We start from the raw sequence: 18,807 nt of genomic DNA, 5'->3' as shown, positions 1-18,807 counted from the left end.
GCTGGTTTCTTCCTAAATAGGTGTGTCATCAGTATAAATTGTCTGTTTCCACAGGGTGCAGGGAAGGTAGAAGCTGTTGCTGTCCATTATATTGGATTGCTTTAGGCCAGGAAATAAAAAGATATATCAGAAACAGGAAGCACTTAGTACAGGGGTCCTCAAACTGTCTACTCTGAGGACCCACTTGAGAGGGCTCAGAATTGATGTAACAAAATGGCAGAGTAGATGCAGGAAAAATAGTGGGGAGAGATGGAGGCAGAGAATATTAATTGCATCATTTTCTACTGATATCTAATCCTTCTTCGCTAAATTCTTTGCCATGGTGATTTCCTTGTGGCAGAGAGTTCCACAGTTCTCTCAAGCTAAGTCAAGGGATTGGAAGTATTGTGATCCAGCCTCCCCATTTTAAGCAGAATTGCTGATCCAGAGGGTCTAAGTGTAGAAGGGTTTGTTTTATTTTATATTTCACCCCAGCACATCTCTCTCAAAAGTATCTTTAGTTGTCTGCTGTTATTTATCCTCCTTTCACACTCTAACTTGTTCCCTGTTTCCACTGCCAGTTTATTTCGTTCCTCTTCCCTGGCTCCATTTAACATTCACTTCTTCCTCTTCTTTGACAGCTTGGCAGAGTGAGCATCCCCTTCACCTCTATTCCCAGTTTATTATTATTTATTAAAATATTCAACTTTTGTCTCTCTGACTTCCTTCAGTGGCCCCTTTGACTCCTTCACCTCAGAGGAGGCGGGAAAGGCTTCCTGGCTCAGTAGGAGGCCAGCTGTGGTTTGTGGGCATGTGTGTAAAGCAGAGGACCCAGAAGTCTCAGCAGCTGCTCCCGGGGTCTTCTCCTTTTCACCTCCCACAGCCACTTTGACTCTTTTACCTCCCTTCTTCCTGTTCCTTTCCTGGCACATTATCTATTTCCCCCTTGCTATGATTTCTTCCATTGCAAATCTGCATGCTACGCTCTCACTCTTGCCTCTGCTGTTTAACCTGACTCCAGCTCCAAGGCATGTTCATGCCCTGCACATGCGGGGAGCTGCTGCTAGGGTGCATCCAATCAGAAGGCTGCAGCATGACCAGGGGATAGGCTGTGATGCTAATGCTTGTTTGATGGTCCCTGGCCCACAGTTTAAGAAACACTGGCGTAGCAGGTTCTTCATGTTTCCATGAGTTAAACTGGTGTGTAAAACTGATTGTAGCTGGTGTCAGTTTTGCAGTGTGCATTGATGTTCCTGTTATGTTCTGAACTTGGAAAGTTGCGGATTTTTAAAAGGTTTTTAAACGTAAGTTGGATGGCCACCTGTCAGGGATTTTTCAGCTGCGATTCCTTCATTGTGAGAGTTGGACTAGATGATCCTTGTGGGTGCCTTCCAGCTCGGCAGTTCTATGATTCTGTGATCGTGTTAACAACATGCAGCAGAAATAGTGAATGAGGCTCAAAAGCACATTTAAAACATTGCTTGTAAAGATGGAACCTGCACAGGATGGGAGCTGAATTGGAACAAAGAAACCGAGGGATCAGATCTTTGCAAAGCATTTTGTAGCTGTCATATGGAAGAGGCTGTAAATACCTCCATGTTTTGGATGAGAGGCAAGTTGAACCCTTCCAGTGCATATGTATGGTATGAGGGAGCAGTACAAGAACTGTCCTCCTCTGGATGGCCAGAGCTGCCCACCTGGAACCCACTTTGGTACTACAGCATCATAGCAATCTGAAGGAACCACCTAAGTTCAGTGGGAACTAGTGGTGCCAGACCTTTAAAACATTATAGCAGTGCATTGGAATGAAGCCATGGAGAAACATCTCTCCACACTGCTGCTGGAGCATCTCAAGTGTGCCATAATGTATGTGGGATCTACACTTGCATGCTTGTCAGGTATGCAAAGGATAGTTTGGAGGGGATGACAATCCTGAATGGAGGAGTCTTATCATGGTAGCTTCTTGGATGAGACATTATTTCTCTGGCTTGGGAGGCATATTATTGCCTTGGCTACAAAGCTGTCAGTTGGCGTAAGCATTGCCAAGGGGATGGCGCTGTCTAATACAGTACTTACCCCGTGTGAAGGGATGCAAATGCTGCTATTGGCTAATTCTTGGCACAAATGGGGCCTTTCTTCCTAGGGTTTTGGAAGGTCTGATGTCATGTCAACAAGATTTCATTTGGCATCACTGAATCCATCCACGCAAGAAAGACACAGTAGGAGCTAGCAAAGGACAGCCGGCTTGTGTGCTCTGCTCTGGAACTTTCATGCAGTAACCAGCAGAGCTGATGCTGCTGTTCTTGAATGGCAGGTGGGACTGGCCATTGGATTGCCATTAGGAATAGGTAGGAATATGGATCTGTGAGAAAGTATGTAACAAGAGAAGGAATTGGGGTGCCGTGTTCTGGGCTGTGGTAGCCAGGAATGGCTGCAGAGATCAGGTCTGCTGCCACTAGAAAAATGAATGGGAACAATGGGAAATGTGCTTTCATTTCAAAACAAATGAGATTAAACTCTCAACTGTTTATCTGATGCTCTAATGCTTGTATCATTGTATGATGCTTTTTTACTTTGTAATCGGCCTAGAAGTACATTGGTTCATAAATAAACAGTTTGGTTCAATGTTTCATTCATTCTGATACAATGATACACATCTCTAGCTTTTCATTTCTTTCTAAGTTGTTATACAGATCTGTACTCAGCAGGGTGTTTTTGGAACCCCCCCAAATGCAAAACAAATAGTAATAAGAATCACAGAATTAAAATCGTTAAAATTCAGCATACACTAAAATAAAGCTCCTCCAAATGCTTTCTGAAACAATAATTCTGCCTCATTTGCAACACAAAAGATGGGGGGAGTGTCATTGGGGTCCACAAGGAGGGCAAAGGGAAGAAGTTGCCCCCCTGAATGGCCCCTCTGAATGGCTAAAACTTTAGCTCTGCAGTTTTCTTTTTTAATGTCAGTTTCTAGCATTTGTAGAACCTGAAATATGAGGCAAAATGAACAAGCACTTTTCTTATCTTTTGTGTGTGTGAGTGAGAAATAAGCCTGCTTCCCCCTTTCAGTGTCTGACTTTGATTCCCCCTTCAAAGATTCCTATGAGCCCCTGGGTTGGGTATATATTCCTGCCATTCCTCTATTTCTGCATGGTCTATTGCTGCATGGCTCAGGCTGCATTACCTATTTGTAGCAGTGCAGAATATGGTAATTTGGATCGGGTCTCCCTCACTTTTCCTTCTTGCCTCTCCAGCTTCTGTCCTGGAGAACTGAAGACTTGTTTCAGACTTTATACCTGAACAGGGCATGGCAACACAACCAGGGAGATGTCCATGCCATCCACACCCCAACATTCCTGTCCATTCCACCCTTGTCCTTCTTGCCTTGCCTGGGAAGGTCTCAAGCCTCCCAATTATTAGGAGCCCTGTGATGTTACTGGGACCCTGGTTGTGAGGAAGCTTCTTATCATGGAAAATGTGCTTAGCACCCCACTTCAGACATTCCAGTTCAATGCAAGAAGGTCAGTGGTGGAGAGGGTGCTGCTGCCCCATGCAAGGATGTGTGTGAGGAAGCTGGCACGCACTGCCCCTCACTCCCATTCATGTTTCTGTTCCCTCTTCAAGCATCATGCTTCAAGCAGGGCTCTAGTCTCTTTTCCCATCTGGCAAGCTTCTTTCTGTAGGAACCAGAATGCTGTTGACTAGCATCACATTCACAAAGCTACCTCCCCATCCGCTTAGTCTAATTTTTCTGGCCCCTATGCAAATGGGACTGTCATGTTTGAAGAGTGTGAGTTCCAGTGGTGAGAGTTATGAGGTTAGTTCCTGCCTGGGCTGAGCTTCAGACAGTTCTGCTTTTCTTTGTGCTAAATCTCGCCTTGAGGGCTCTGAACATGTGATACAAATAAAGGGAATGGATTGATGACAGTTACCATTCTGGTCTCTGGGTGATTCCTCTTGTCATGTTTTCTGCACAGTGAAAGTTATGTCAGACTTCTAGGCTGCAGTCCTACACACACTTACTTGAAACATAGTCCTGTTGAACTCAGTGGGGCTTACTTCTGCCTATACATGAACAGGATTGCACCACAGAGTTCTTGTGCTTTTCCATGAACAAGGTGGGTTCCATTAAAAACAAAGTGGACCTTTTAAAAACATGCTTAAGCACTTAAGATCGGTGAATTCCTCTATACTAGGAATGTCCAAAGTCTATTTCGGGGGGCCCAGTGGTCAATTTAATCTGGCCCCCATGGCAGTATATGTCCAGGGGTAAAATCCTAAAAAAAACCACAACAACTTTGGGGTAAAAAAAAAAGTTCAACAACTTAAATCCTAAAAAATGCTCAGCCCTCACTCATATTTACTTCATCAAATCTGGTCCTCTTTGAAAAAAGTTTGGGCACCCCTGCTCTACACAGAATGCCCTTTCACCCTGGCATTGTGATGACACACCAGGGCATTTGTCCCAGACATAAAAGCTTTTAGCAGCATGGTGGTGCACAATTTATCCCAGTTTAGTTATTTTGGTATTATTTATTTTAAAACATTTCTGTGTTGCTTTTCTGGACGAAGACTCTCCAAAGTGCTTTGCAACAATAAAACAACACTAAAATAAGTGTTACCAGTACACTTCAAAACAATAAAACTCATTCCTCTCCTCCACAACATAATCCAGTCCAGCAAATGGGACAAAAATTACTTGAGGGAAGACCACTTGAACTGCATAAATCTTTTGGGGGTCCCCAAAAGCCTCAAAAAGTCGCCACACAAAAGGCCTTGTCTCTGGGTACCACCTCACAGACCTAGGGTGTGTGGATGTGTGGGTGTGTGAACACAAGAGGGCCTCTGGTTGAGATCTCAGTGTCTGGGGAGGGTGATATGTTGTTTAGTATGTGCAGTAAATGCTGCTGGGCCAGCAAGTCCTACTTTCATATACCAATTTGTGAATAGTCAGGTGAGGCAGATAGAGCTGTTCAAAAATAAGAGGTGTGTAAGACCAAACAGCACATCATGAGGCAATAATAATTAGAACTTCCAATTCATTTTCTTTTTTAAAAAAGTTGTTACTCACCTGGGGGTGAGGGTTGTTAGGGTTTTGTTTTTGGTTTTATGATCACTAGTAAGTGATACTTAACGCTTTTCCTAATCAAAATCCTGTTTTCCCCACCCCATCCCAGTTGTGGCTCAGAAAAAAGGGCAATTTCTCCCAGCTGCATTTCAATAAAAGCAGGCACACACATTGTGGGATCCAATTTCTGATTTCCTGCATATTTGTAATTTAGACCTTTAGGAGCTGCAAAATCTGAAATACAGGACTTTTGTTGTTTTCTACTACATTCTGTGGTAGCAGAATGTGGTCCACAATACATCTTCTGATGGTCTATGAGAGCCAGTCAAAGAATAGAGGAAATGCCTAAGGTGTTTTCTAGAGTGAAAAAGTGCAAATGCCAAATTAAAATCAATTCCCTTCTTCACTCTGTTGCAGCAATATTTGAATATGTAAATGGGAATGGGAAAACATTGCTAGGCTTCCACATCCTACGATCCGTTGAGACATTTGTCAAGACATCTTGTTTTAACTGACAAATATCTTAGACATCAAGCACATTTACTGTTGGCCCACAGAGAGCTGACAGAGTATGAATGTGGCCCTAAGGTCTAAAAGGTTGCTCCTGAATTAAGGAAAAGAATGAAATTTAAGGTTCATCCCTTTATTCCTCCATAGCTTCTTATTAAACAAAATGAGTTGTTAGGGGTAAATGAATGGTTTGCTTACTGTTACCCATATTTGCAGTAGGTGGTAGTTTTTCCAGTAATGTTGGTTTGAGTAAAGATGCTGATATCAGTCTTAACTGCTCTTGCTTGTAGCTGTGGCACTGCACTCTGAAGATATATTATCAACTTCAGCCTAGAGAATTCATGTAATACATGTTGTTTAACATATGTACTAAAATGACTGAGAAATTGTCTGTCTGTCTGTCTGTCTGTCTGTCTCTCTCTCTCTCTCTCTCTCTCTCTCTCTCTCTCTTTCTCTTTCTCTCTCTCTCTCTCTCTCTCTCTCTGTAAAATACTTTGAACATTCTTAAGGCTAGAGAATACTGTTCACTACTCAGAATCTAAGTGGTATTTTACTGAGTACATAAATCCTTCCATGAACAGGGCCTTTGTCCTGAGAAGTACAGGGGCAAAACTATTAAGGGGAGGGGCAGGATATTTTTAACACAGTTCTTTGTAGTTGTCTGTGGAAGAGAAGTGGCTTTCCTCCCCAGCAGGTTTTGGGGTTGCAGAGAACAGGAAAGCTTGGCTATTTATTCCCTAGCTCTTTCTTCATGGTTGATCTGACCTCCTGGGCTCTGAGGGAGTATCCTGTACCAGATGCTGTCAAAATATTCTGCGTTGTTACATGAAACTAAGGACAGGCCTGGGACTTGGTGTGTGCAAAGAGGAGTTTTACATGCAAATCTAACCCAGATGCCCTCTCCTGGGAGGTATAAGCGAGGAGGCAGTGGTGCTGTGAATGTTGTGCAATTTCTGTTCCTGTTAAATGGGGACAGTCTTCCCCTTGCAATTGCAGACATGTGTAGAGGTTAAGCATGTTGTAACCCAGGGTTGCTTCCAGACTGGGAGTTCTTAGAGCTACTAAGCATTGCTCTTCTGCTGCGAGCTACAAGTGGAACGGCAATCGATTACAATCCATACTGTTGACCATGACATAGCCCTGTGGGTGGAGAGGGAGAAAGTCCAGTTCCCCTGAGTGGCCCTTTAAAAACAAATAAATCCTGAGAAATCCATTAAACTCAATTTTTAAATCAGCACCAAAGTACCTATTCATTTATCACTTGCTAGCTATTTTCATGGAAGCAGTTTTAAAAACATATTTTCTATATATTTCAATATTTTAAATATAAATATATGGAAAAGCATTTTAGCACCAACATGTAGTTAAGTTTCTGGAGTTTATGCTACATGTATGTTTCCATTGCAAACATTGTGTGTTTAGGTACATCAAAATGAAATGACATAGAGCTAGGTCAGTTCTGAAATTTGTACTGAGCACAGAATTCAACATCCTGAGGATCTCGGCTCAAAAAATGCAAATACCTTTTTCTCAAGGCTTGAAACTGTTTGGCAGTACACCGTGAATGTCTAGGAGCTTTGCATGGGGGCTTTGCAGAACTTTCAGTGATCAGGAAAAGGTGCTTCAGTGCTTTGTATAACTCCTTCCCTTCTTAATGGTTGCAAGAAGCAAAATCATTTGCAAATGGTGCTAGTTTTTGCCATTTTGCTCAATTTGTATCGCTTGGGTGACATGATTCAGCAGCTGTTTGCATTAAAAATGCAAGCTGATCAAAACTCATTGTGAAGAGTAAGAGCAATGGGCATGTCCGCTTCAAAGATCATAATATAAACAAGATTGGAAACAGACTTTTCTGGAAGAGTTGTCTTCATGGTACAAGGCAGAATGGATTAAGAGGATCGGGTTGGGTGGGGGGGAAGAAAACTGAAGTCAGAGAGACACATTGGCAATTTTAAGAAATATGGCCATGCAAGAAAATTTTGCTCTCTTATAAGAGAATGTCCCTTGTAAAGACACTCTTGAGTTGTCCAGTCATTTCTAAACATTGTTAGCATAGATCAGGCAACCCCAAACTCAGCCCTCCAGCTGTTTTGGGACTACAACTCCCATCATCCCTGACCACTGGTCCTGTTAGCTAGGGATGATGGGAGTTGTAGTCCCAAAACAGCTGGAGGGCCGAGTTTGGGGGTTCATGGCATAGATGCTCCAGGTCCAGTTACCTAATAAAGTAAATATAGGCCAATACTGATGTGTGGAAAACCTTTAATGTAGCCCTATCCAGTGGAAGAACAAAATTCAGAAGTCTAGCACTAGAAGCAAGACAGGCTATGCCTCTTATGCAACCATCCCAGATTATGCTAGTATCTGCCATTCCTGTTTCCCAGCCTACATTTGGGATGATAATAGCTCTTCCCATGATAAATGGGACCCTGAAGCCTCATCATTTGTGCCTTGTCTAATCTATATTTCATGGTAATAGTCCCCTGGTCATGGACATTATGGCTTAAATAGCCTCTTCCTTGATCTTCTTACATGTTGAATTATGCCCAGGGAAGATGGAGCATTTGTTTAAAGGACCTGGCTGGTTCTTGAAGTGTATGGTTCTCTTATGAGTTGCAGTGAATCTGTTGTCTTGCTGTATAATCTGTATTTTAGTATCCTTAGGAGAGTACTTCATAGCCTTGACTAATCCAGGCAAAGATTTGGAAATGTACAGTGATTCAATAATATTAGCTGTTCTGACTCCAGCTGTCCCTTATATCACAATTTGTCCTTACATTTGACATGAAGTGTGACACCGGGGAGTGGCATTCCCCTTTGGGGGAATTCTGTTCCAATTCGTACAAATGATACAAATGTGGTTCTGCATGCAACTGGTGCATTTGATAATGGTAACTCAGACACTGTATTTGAAGTTGGGAGTGGGAGCCCTGGCGATGGCAGTGCAGAAAAGTCCAGGGGTCTGTTCCAAATACAGCAGGACTGGCTTACCACAGTTTGAAGTAAGTGAAGTAATTCACAAATCCATCTAAAGAGGGGCAACCCCCACCCCATAAGACTTTTAAGTCCCAAGTCCCAAGTTACCTAACTGTACCACTGAATGTGAGCTGCTTTATAGATTGCAGAAGCTGCCCTGAGTGCCTACTTCAGAATTTCTCCGCTTTTTATAGTCTGTGTTAATTAGAAGCATTTGTGAGTATAATGCCCTGTGGAAAGTAGATTGCTGAATCCATATACAGTGGTGCCTCGCAAGACGAAATTAATTCATTCCGCAAGTTTTGTCGTCTAGCGAATTTTTCGTCTTGCGATGCATGGTTTCCCATAGGAAACAAAGTCGCGAAAAGTTTTCGTCTTGCGAAGCAAGCCCATAGGGAAATTCGTCTTGCGAGGCAAATCGAAAACGGAAAAACCTTTCGTCTAGCGAGTTTTTCGTCTTGCGAGGCATTCGTCTTGCGAGGTACCACTGTAAATCAATGTCTTTCCCTAAGGTTTTGAAAATATCCTGAAAGAGAGATCTTCTGAGGCCTTCTGTCCCATAAGGCAGTGCCAGTACAGTGGTACCTTGGTTTAAGAGCAGTTTAGTGAACAACTTGGATTAAGAATGCTGCAAACCCGGAAGTAGGTGTTTTGGTTTGTGAACTTTGCCTTGGAAGCAGAACATGTTTTGCTTCCTGTTGAGTGTGTTCCATTTGTAAATTGAGTCCCCGGCTGCTATAGGAAAGCATGCCTTGGTTTAAGAACGCTTTGGTTTAAGAAGGGACTTCTAGAATGGATTAAGTTTGTAAACCAAGGTACCACTGTATAGGATCGATCAGGGTTAGTATTATTCGGCCTTCAAGGACGTCCATAAGCAGAGGCCTCCAACAAGCCCCCTAGTGTAATACTGGCAGGGGTAATTCAAAACAAAACACTAATTTCCTTCTTTTGTATCCAGCTCCCCCCCTCCCCCCAGCTGTGTACATTTGTTTCTGTTTGAAATTTGAATCCCTTCATAAAGTCTTGCCTTATTCTGCCCTGTCCAGGGGCCTGCCTTTCGGAGTAGTGGTTGTAGACGTCTGCAGGCCGGTAATGGCAAAATGATGCCGATTTTCTACAGCCGGTTTTAATGAGGAGAATGTCTTTTATTCTTGCTGCTAATGGAAAGGCTTCCCTCATTTGGGCGAAGTCCAAAATATTTATCCATTCATAATAATAAAAAATTGTACACTGCAATTTCATAACATCAAAGCAGTCTACATGTATAGTCTGCATGTATTACAATGCAATAAAAACCACACAAAAATTAAAACAGATCGCCACCTGACTTTTATGGGAAACATGTTTCTTAATTGTTTGCTTAAGCCTGGTGGCTTGATGTAGGAAATTGTCTCTTTCAATCCTAGTTATTTGATACAGCTGGAAATGTGGGATTGTTTTCTTCACAGAGTAATAGCTGCTGGAGCATATCAAAACTCCTCCTACTACTTGCATGGAGACATGCTAAGAACATATAGAGTACCCTACCAGGTACAGTGGTGCCCCGCAAGACGAATGCCTCGCAAGACGAAAAACTCGCTAGATGAAAGGGCTTTGTGGTTTTTGAGCTGCTTCGCAAGATGAATTTCCCTATGGGCTTGCTACGCAAGACGAAAACGTCTTGCAAGTTTGTTTCCTTTTTCTTAACAGCGTTAATAAGTTGCGACTTGACTTCGAGGAGCAACTCATAGAACGCAGTGTGGTAGCCTTTTTTGAAGTTTTTGGTGATTTTTGAAGCTTTTCCAAAACTTTTCCGACACCGTGCTTCGCAAGACGAAAAATTCGCTAGACGAAAAAACTTGCGGAACGAATTAATTTCGTCTTGCAAGGCACCACTGTACCTACTCATGGGAGGAGAGAGGTTTCTAATTTATGTTTAAATTGCAGTCCTGAAAGTTAGTACTGTATGGTTTATTAACAAAGTCTTCCTTGCTTGCTGACTGCTATATCAGCATAATGCCTTGTTGAAAAGCGCTTGGTTCCCTGAAAAGTGATAAAAGATAAGGCTGACTCTTACCAAATAAGGAATTAGTGACTTCAGGCTAGATGGAAATTCACAAACACACTGAAAAATCTCCAAAAGTATGCTTTGGCATTCCCTGTACATAGCTATGTCTGCCACTGAAAGGTCTAATTTTCGTTCCCATAAAGTTGAACATTAGCTAGATTTTGTATTGCAGATATATCAAGAGAAGCATGGTCAGCAGAACTCCCTGTGTCATTATCCTCCATAGTGTGGATTGGTTTCCTTCTGTTTCACTCTCTCTCTCTGTGTGCTTTGTGATGAGAGGAGGGGAAGGTGTGATGGAGAGGGGAAATAAAAGCACATGGTCTACTGAGCTATATTCATTGCTCTGGCATGATGCAACCCGTGCTTTTTCTAGACTCTTCCTTCATTACGTATGCTCTTAGCAAAAGTGCTTGAAAGTCCGGGCTCTCTCTCGGTACTTCCACTACCCATTTCTTTGATGAAGTCAGAAATGGCTTCCTACAGGCACTTTCAGGATAGCACTAATGCTCTTACAGAAGAGCTAATGGTCTCTCTCAAGCTGAGTAGCAAGAAAAAGCATTTGCTGATTGAGTCTGATAGGCTCAGGCTTTTCTCCAATTACTTGGGCTTTCTATCCATGTCAATTAGGTACTTAACTTTGAAATTGTTCTAGACTGTGCTTCTCTGCTTCCTAAGTTTCTAGTTCTCAACAGCTGCAGAATAAAACAGGGAAATGAGCAGCTTATGTTGATAACAAGAGTCCCCAAGTTATCCTATCTGTTCTGACCAATGCAAGAAAACCCTCTGATCTGACTGGAAAGCAAAGGAAGGGAGACGTCCTCCATGGTGGATCATGAAACAGTGAGCCGAAGCTCTTAATAAACTCACTCACAACTCAGGCTGTTCATTACTGGCGGGCAGTTGCTAGGCACAGCGCTGTACTAGCCGTATGTGAGAAAGAATCTGATCTCAGTTTTTAGCAGGGATAGTTTTAGGATGCATTCTGCTGTCAAAAACAAGATTAGGACAGAGTCTGGGCTGACAGGGAAATAAGAGGACAGAATCCTCTCTGTGGGGAATCTTCCTGGATCAGACATTTCTATGTAGCGAGGCTGCCAAGGAGGTGGGGAAGGGGGAAAGCTCCTTCTTGGCCTCAGGGCTGTGGCTTTCACTCTTAAGACTAGAGCCCATTTGTGCTTTGGATGCCAGCCCAATTGGTTCCCCTCTCTATAAATGTTGGCTTTTGCTGATGGAGCTAAACAGCCAGGCCATTGTGTGTGTGTCGGGGCCACTGGAGAAACTGCCCGAGTGGTGTTTTGTATAGTGTGTCAGTGTGTGTTCCCTTTTTGGGTTGTCTTATTCCCTCCTGCTGCTGCCGAGACTCGGTTGTCATGGCAATCATGTCATGGGGGCTGCTGCTTTTCCATCCTGGAGGCACAGAAAGGCTCATATGTAGCCTACCCAAGGGAGCAGCCCCACCGTTTCTGAACGTCCTTTGCAAAGTGGACGTGGCCTTGCTGGCACATGGTAAACCTCTCGCTAGAGGTTGCAGTCTTGTGACTCTCAGTGTCAGACATACCTGATGCCACCACACTCATGGGCTTGACTAGAGCCCCAGATGGCAATGTATGCCTCTTCCACAAAGCATCAGATCTGGTGTTCTTGGCAACTTACCTGGCTCTGAGGAGAGGAGGCTGAACACAGGTTTGCACAAATAGCATCTCACTGAAGATGCTATATCCATGTCTCTCACCCAGTTGTTCAAAGAGTGTCTCTGTTGGTGGAAATACCAAAATGAAAATTTGCCATTATATAATAATAATAATAATAATAATAATAATAATAATAATAATAATAATAATAATGGAAATCAAGCTTCTTTAGAAATAAATAATTATTCGGAACAGAGGAAGTGGCTTGTTAGCATCAGCAATTTCAAGAGATGATAGATGATGCATCGCTTGATGATTCGGGTGCTAAAAGGTCAAAAAAGCAATTGCTGCCAGGACGGCTCATCTGGGTTTTGGTTTCATGCATTCTAGTTTTATAGGTCAGGAATATGACATTGCCAAGAATTCTTCTCTGGCGAAGCAGACAGTGCTTCTGCCTAACAACCATATACTATGTGTTTGTTTTGTTGGTACACAGTTGCAAGACTGAATGAAAGGTGAGCTGATAATTGCAGGACTCAAAAGTTTAGAGTGACACTTCCAGTGATGGGGTGCTATCCATTGTCATCTGCCCCGTCACTCAAAGCAGCTGATTATTTGTCAGTCAGGTGCCTACCTTTGCCAATGAGAGGTTGCTTTTTGAAGTTGGGCTTGGATAACTTCAGTTGCTGTGGGCCAGGCAACGAGCTTAGTGCAAAGCTTTCCTCGCTTGATCTTCATGGAAGTGTTGTAGCTCAGTGGTAGAACTCATGCTTAGCATGCAGAGGGTCCCAGGTTCAATCCCTGGTGTCTCCAGCTAGGGCTGGGAAAGGCTCCTGCCCAATATCCTGGAGGGCCACTGTCAGTCACAGTCAGTCAGCTTCCTATGACAATGAGATACCTCTCTAATTCTGGCCTTTTCTAATTCCTATTGACTGCTAACAAGTGGATTTTGAAGTCTTTGGAAGACACCCTTTGGGGTTTTGTGTCAGACCCTGAAGCTGAGAGAGCCGTCTGCATGTACATGATTGAGATTCGGTTGAGGCTGAGGCCCCAACACCCTCTTGTGGGCAATGCTTAGAAGACCTTTAAATCCCACCGCATCTCCTCACCATTTCTTAATGAAGAGGTAATGGCAGATGGCTCCACAGCAAGGGTGTTAAAGCAAGTCCTGGCGTGACCCTCGTTTTTGTCTAATACTTCCAGCCCACATGCAGCAGGGTTAAGCTAGCCAGTTGGTGAAATACCAGTTTATTTCCCCCTCCTGCTAGGAAAAAGGGACAGCAGCTTGGCCAAAGGGCTTGGAGTGGAATGAGCCGTCAATGGGTCTTTTCTAATGCGGATTTGTGAGGTCCTTGTATTGGATGAATAAAGCCTATTGTGCCTGTGGCGCTCTTGTGTTCGCCAAGCTATGACATAACAGCTCAGAAGGGTGACACCTGCCAGGTCATGTTAGTGCTATTACCAGTCACCTTGTGACTCGTTAAGCCTGGGTTACATGGAGTAATAGCTTAGCTGCTTCCATCTCTCTAATGCAAAGCTGCCAGTTCTTCTAGGTGCAGGTGGTGTAGGGTGGCGAATGCTCTGGGATGGCGGGGTGGGTTGAGGTAAAGGGGGGCATTAAACAGCCTTTTGAGACAGCCTTATCCTACTGGATATGTTCCCCACCCTCAGAGCCTAAGCCGGCCTTCATCAACCTGCTGCCCTTTGACTCTGAGCCATTATTGATTTTATGATTAACAGCCCATCATGGAGATGATTTCCTAGCAGCTACAGCCTTCCTAGTGAACAGCTCGAAAGACCACAACCTGTTGAATTAGATTCATTTTGTCAAAGGTCTTTTGGATCCCCAGCAGGACTTTCTGACATTATTTTATTTTGGCACAGTAGGCCTCGCCCCGATCTGGCACCCCACCCCATTCCATATCACAAATGGATTTTGAAACTCCCCTGAATTTTGTAAGTGGCTTCTGTGTGGTGCTGGCTTTTGAAGTTCCAGGAAACAAAAGTCCAGAGCCTTGGTTCTGAGCACAAACACCGCATGGTCAAAGCTGAGCAGGATCTGTGCAAGTAGCAGATGTAGGAAGGAGCTGCTTTGTTCCCTTTTGGGCACCAGAATGCAAGGCAGTTTTTGTTGTGTCGTTTCCTTTTGCTCTCCCGAGTGCCATGGACAGGATGGGATGTTTTAATTCTCCCCTCTTTCCCACACCCCCTTTCCTGGAGTCCATGGTAGAAAATACTGATTTCCCCTTCCCTGAGATAACACATGAATCACTCTATCTATCTTGTCTACATTTTGATCTTTGCATAGCAGTGTAACAGATGCACCTCCTGCATTTCAAGGCCTTTAGCCCTTCTGTTAAAAAATCCTCCTTTCTGCATGCACCTCTTCTGTGTGTACACCCGTGTGCAGCTATATATAACATGTCAACTGAGATTAACGTTTCATGTCTCTAGTAGCCCCTGAAAGCTGATAAGTCTTTCAGGTTCCACAGGACTCTGTTTTGGGTTTTTTTAAAAAATAGCAAATTGGCTAGTCCACATTACTAACATAGTGCCAAGCTTATATATGGCACTTTGTTAACTGCTTAGAGGTTTGTTTTGTTTTGTTTTGCACGGAAATTAGTCAATACATTCTCTGTTTTTAGATCTTATAATGATTTATGCTGAAATTGTTCAATTATGGTTGTGTACTTTTTGATATGTTTTCCTTATTGTTTATGACTACTTTTGTTTGTAATCATGTAAATCATTTCACGTTGTAAGCCACCTTGAGCATGATTTTAACTGTGGAAAGGCAGCATGCAGATTAAACTACAGTGTTGTTGATGATATATTTCAGAATTTGTACACTAGGGATGCACCATGAGAATCTGTTTACTTGGAATCAATCAATATTAATTTTAATATGCCCCAAATCCTCTGTGGTGTTTGTGCCCTGGAATAGCTACTGGATGTGACATCTCACTCCCTAAGGAATTCTTTAGTGTTGCTGCAGAATTGGTTGATGCACATACCTCTTGTTGCCTGGACGGAGAGAGTTGTGTGTCTGACCACACCCAGTTTTGTCACTCATACCATGGATATGCAGCCTCAGGAAGGTTGCCCATGAAGGAGTTGTTATTATTATGATTATCGTTGTTATTTATCTGTCAGTGTCACCCTGACAGGTCGGTGACAATAATTAAAGCACAGTGTTTAAAAACTTCCAATCAAAGAAAGAAGATGGGTCCTAAGTATATACATCTCAGGTGTCAACAACCAGGGTTTATCAGACTTTTGGCTGACAAGTGTTCCCCATCCCTGGCTTGCGAAATAAAGGGAACTTGTCCTCACTCCTCCCCCTCCATTTTCTCTCCAGGATCCGTCCTCAGATGCCAAAGGAGAAGATAGAAGGATGCCACATCTGCACATCAGTCACACCTGGCGAACCCCAGGTGCTCCTGGGAAAGGACAAAGCCTTTACCTACGACTTTGTCTTCGACCTGGATACGTGGCAGGAACAAATCTACATGACCTGTGTGAGCAAACTCATCGAGGGCTGCTTCGAGGGGTACAACGCGACTGTGTTGGCATATGGCCAGGTAGGTGGCTCCTTTACCGTCTTCACAGTCTCTGCCAGGAGCTGTTCAGAGTATTTGTTGCCTTTTCAGGTTTATCATCTTAATTTAGCATGGAACAGTCTTTGTCTGGAAGAGGATAAACATAGGGAACAACCACTATTAGTGGTTGGTTGACTTTTTTTGGTCATTGTTACTAGGAAACAGAACTTTGACAGGCTCCCGAAGCTACTTTCATGCTGTTCTTTTTTTGCAAATGGCTATTTGATTGGAGTACATCTGTGGAGTGCTAGAGACAGTGGTGACAATGGGGCTGTGGGAAGAGGACACAGCACATACCTGGGGGAAAGCAAGGTTGTATTTCCATGTGCAGTGCTTGCCATGAATGGATCACACATGTATTAGTCCAGTCATGACTTTTGTCTGCATTGCTGATAGTTAAGGGAAAAGCTGAATTTATTCTGGGGGGTCAGATTATGGCTGTGTATACACCAAACAAGCTTCCACCCAAAGAATTCTGGGAGCTGAAGTTTGTTAGGGGTTCTGGGAGTGGTAGCTCCCTGGGGGTAAACTATAGTTCCCATGATTCTTTGAAGGGGACCATGTGCTTTTACTGTATGGTGGTTACTAAGCCTCTGTGCACTTAGATCTTTTCCTCCTTTCAACCTTTCAACCTCAAGGTGGGGTTCCCAGGTAGCCTGCCATCCAAGCACAGACCAGCAAAGTTGCTGCATCACATGCCTTCATACTGTACTCTAGAATTTGGTGGGTGCACATCTAAACCTCTTCAAAACCCTACAGGTGCTTCCTGAGGCCAAATTGCCCAAAGATGGAACCACGTTTTTATGTTTGTGAAATAATTGCTTCAAAGATGGTGGTGGCTTGAGGGGAGGTGGTAGTGGGGAAATGTTTTTTGGGGAAGGGTTGATACTTTGCATTATAAACTAATTTCTTAAACCTTCAGAAAAGGTGAAACCCACTTCAGACACTTGCTTAGAGAAGTTCCTAGAGCTACTAAGCATTGCTCTTCTGCTGTGAGCTACAAGTGGAACGGCAATCGATTTCTATTCTATTGGAAATACGACACTTTTTTGTGTCTGTATCTTGCTGTGTTTCATCCATACTGTTGACCATGACATAGCCCCGGGGGTGAAGAGGGAGAAAGTCCAGTTCCCCTGAGTGGCCCTTTAAAAACAATTAAATCCTGAGAAATCCATTAAACTCAATTTTTAAATCAGCACCAAAATACTTATTCATTTATCACTTGCTAGCTATTTTCATGGAAGCAGTTTTTAAAACATATTTTGTATATATTTCTATATTTTAAATATAAATATATGGAAAAGCATTTTAGCACCAACATGTAGTTAAGTTTCTGAAGTTTATGCTAAATGTATGTTTCCATTGCAAACATTGTGTGTTTAGGTACATAGACATGAAATGACATAGAGCTAGGTCAGTTCTGAAATTTGTTCTCTCCCCAAATCTGCTGCTGGGGTGGGGGGTGGGGAGATCCATTAGAACAACATGCAGGAGAAGAAGAGCCTGTTCCATTGCACAAGCAGAAATGCTTGCACTGATGGGAAAATCTCTTTAGTGCTACATTGAAAAAGGCAAAAGATTTATATGATCTGAAGAGAAACCAGAGTGCTAAATACAACCCAATGTATTGGTATGACTTGAAGAACCACACTGGGGCTTTCCCAAGATTTTTTTGCCAGTAACCCCACAAGTTTCTCCAGTATTTAGCTGCTGAAGGCTGTCTTGGTCATAGATATTTATTAAGAGTGACATATGCTGCATCTGAACAGCTGGAACAGAGGTTTTCTCCAGAGGCATGAATATTAATAGCAGCAAAATAGCTCTTCTGACTGCAGTTTTTAAAATTGACCTTAATTCTGTAAGGTTGGTGCATTCACATACAGTGAGTGCCATCTATCACCTTTCAGAGACCCACTGATAACCAAACAAAGGGCTGCTTCACAAAATTGTGTGGGTTTTTTAAAAAAAATGTGGAGATCACTTGAAGATGTCAGCCTCAGAGGTTTTGTCTTGTGTAATGAGTGAGGAAATAGATAAGCATACTGTGGTTGTGTTGCTTGATCCCTCTGGGAAGCTGAGCAGATTGAGCCCAATGGGAGATGGTCAACAAATGAGCAGTGGTGACAGCGGGGAGGAGGAGGAGGAGGGCCCACACATGGGGTTGCCACACTGAAGGTATCTTGCCCAAGCAATACCTGGAGTCAATGCTGATGATGACAAAAAGCCAGCTGGTAGCTGGTGGACACACCCAATTCATTAGTGCAGTGGTTCAGGCTACCATTTGCATCAGAATTATGCCAACCTTGAGAAGGTAAGAAGAGTCTGCTGGATCAGGTCAGTGGCCCATTTGGTTCAGCTTCCACAGTGGCCAACCAGATGGGAAAACCACCAGCAGGACCTGAGTGCAACAGTGCTGCCCAACTTGTGATTCCTAGCAACTGGTGTTCAGAGGCAGAGGCAGATAAAAAATAGCCATCATGTCTAGTAGCCGTTGATATCCTTATTTTCCAAGTTGACGGACATTAGTACTGCTTCTGGGAGCAATTTGCATAGTTAAACTATTCACTATATGAAGAAGTACAGTACGATCAATCGTTGTGTGGAGGTTACGTTCCAGAGATGGCACATACATGCAAAGATGTGTGTACTTGAACTGCCCCTGCAGAGCTTCCTTACCTTTCTGAGAAGGCTTTACCCCTCTCCCCTTCCAAACACGCCAAAGACCTTAAAAACTCTGCACTGGGGAAACCTGATGCAGAAAGAGCTTTTAAAGTCTCTACCTTGTGTGCATTTAATTTGCACAATTTCAGCTGGCAAGACTTCAGCCATGCAAGGTTGAAAATGAAATGTCCTGCTGTCGAAGCCTCTTTCTTTCTTTCTTTCTTTCTTTCTTTCTTTCTCCTTCTTAATTTATTTAGTGCCCTTATATACCCCACCTTTCCTCAAGGTGTTGTCCATGGTTCTCCCCACCCATTGTATCCTCACAACAACACT

General features: G+C 43.2%; 1 protein-coding gene across 5 annotated transcripts in view; it reads left to right on the top strand.

Annotated features, from left to right (window-relative positions):
- Positions 1–18,807, top strand: part of KIF21B (kinesin family member 21B) — a 66,273-nt gene that overhangs the window by 9,166 nt on the left and 38,300 nt on the right. For all 5 annotated transcript variants that reach the window (XM_082227056.1, XM_082227059.1, XM_082227057.1 and 2 more), the window contains exon 2: positions 15,573–15,795. In XM_082227056.1, coding sequence (XP_082083182.1) covers positions 15,573–15,795 — 223 coding nt within the window. The remainder of the gene's footprint in view (positions 1–15,572; positions 15,796–18,807) is intronic.

The sequence above is a fragment of the Podarcis vaucheri genome, assembly GCF_965113315.1.
Source record: "Podarcis vaucheri genome assembly, chromosome: 6".
NCBI lineage: Eukaryota > Metazoa > Chordata > Lepidosauria > Squamata > Lacertidae > Podarcis > Podarcis vaucheri.
Note: the sequence above shows the minus strand (reverse complement) of the source record. Positions and strands in the feature narration are given on the sequence as shown.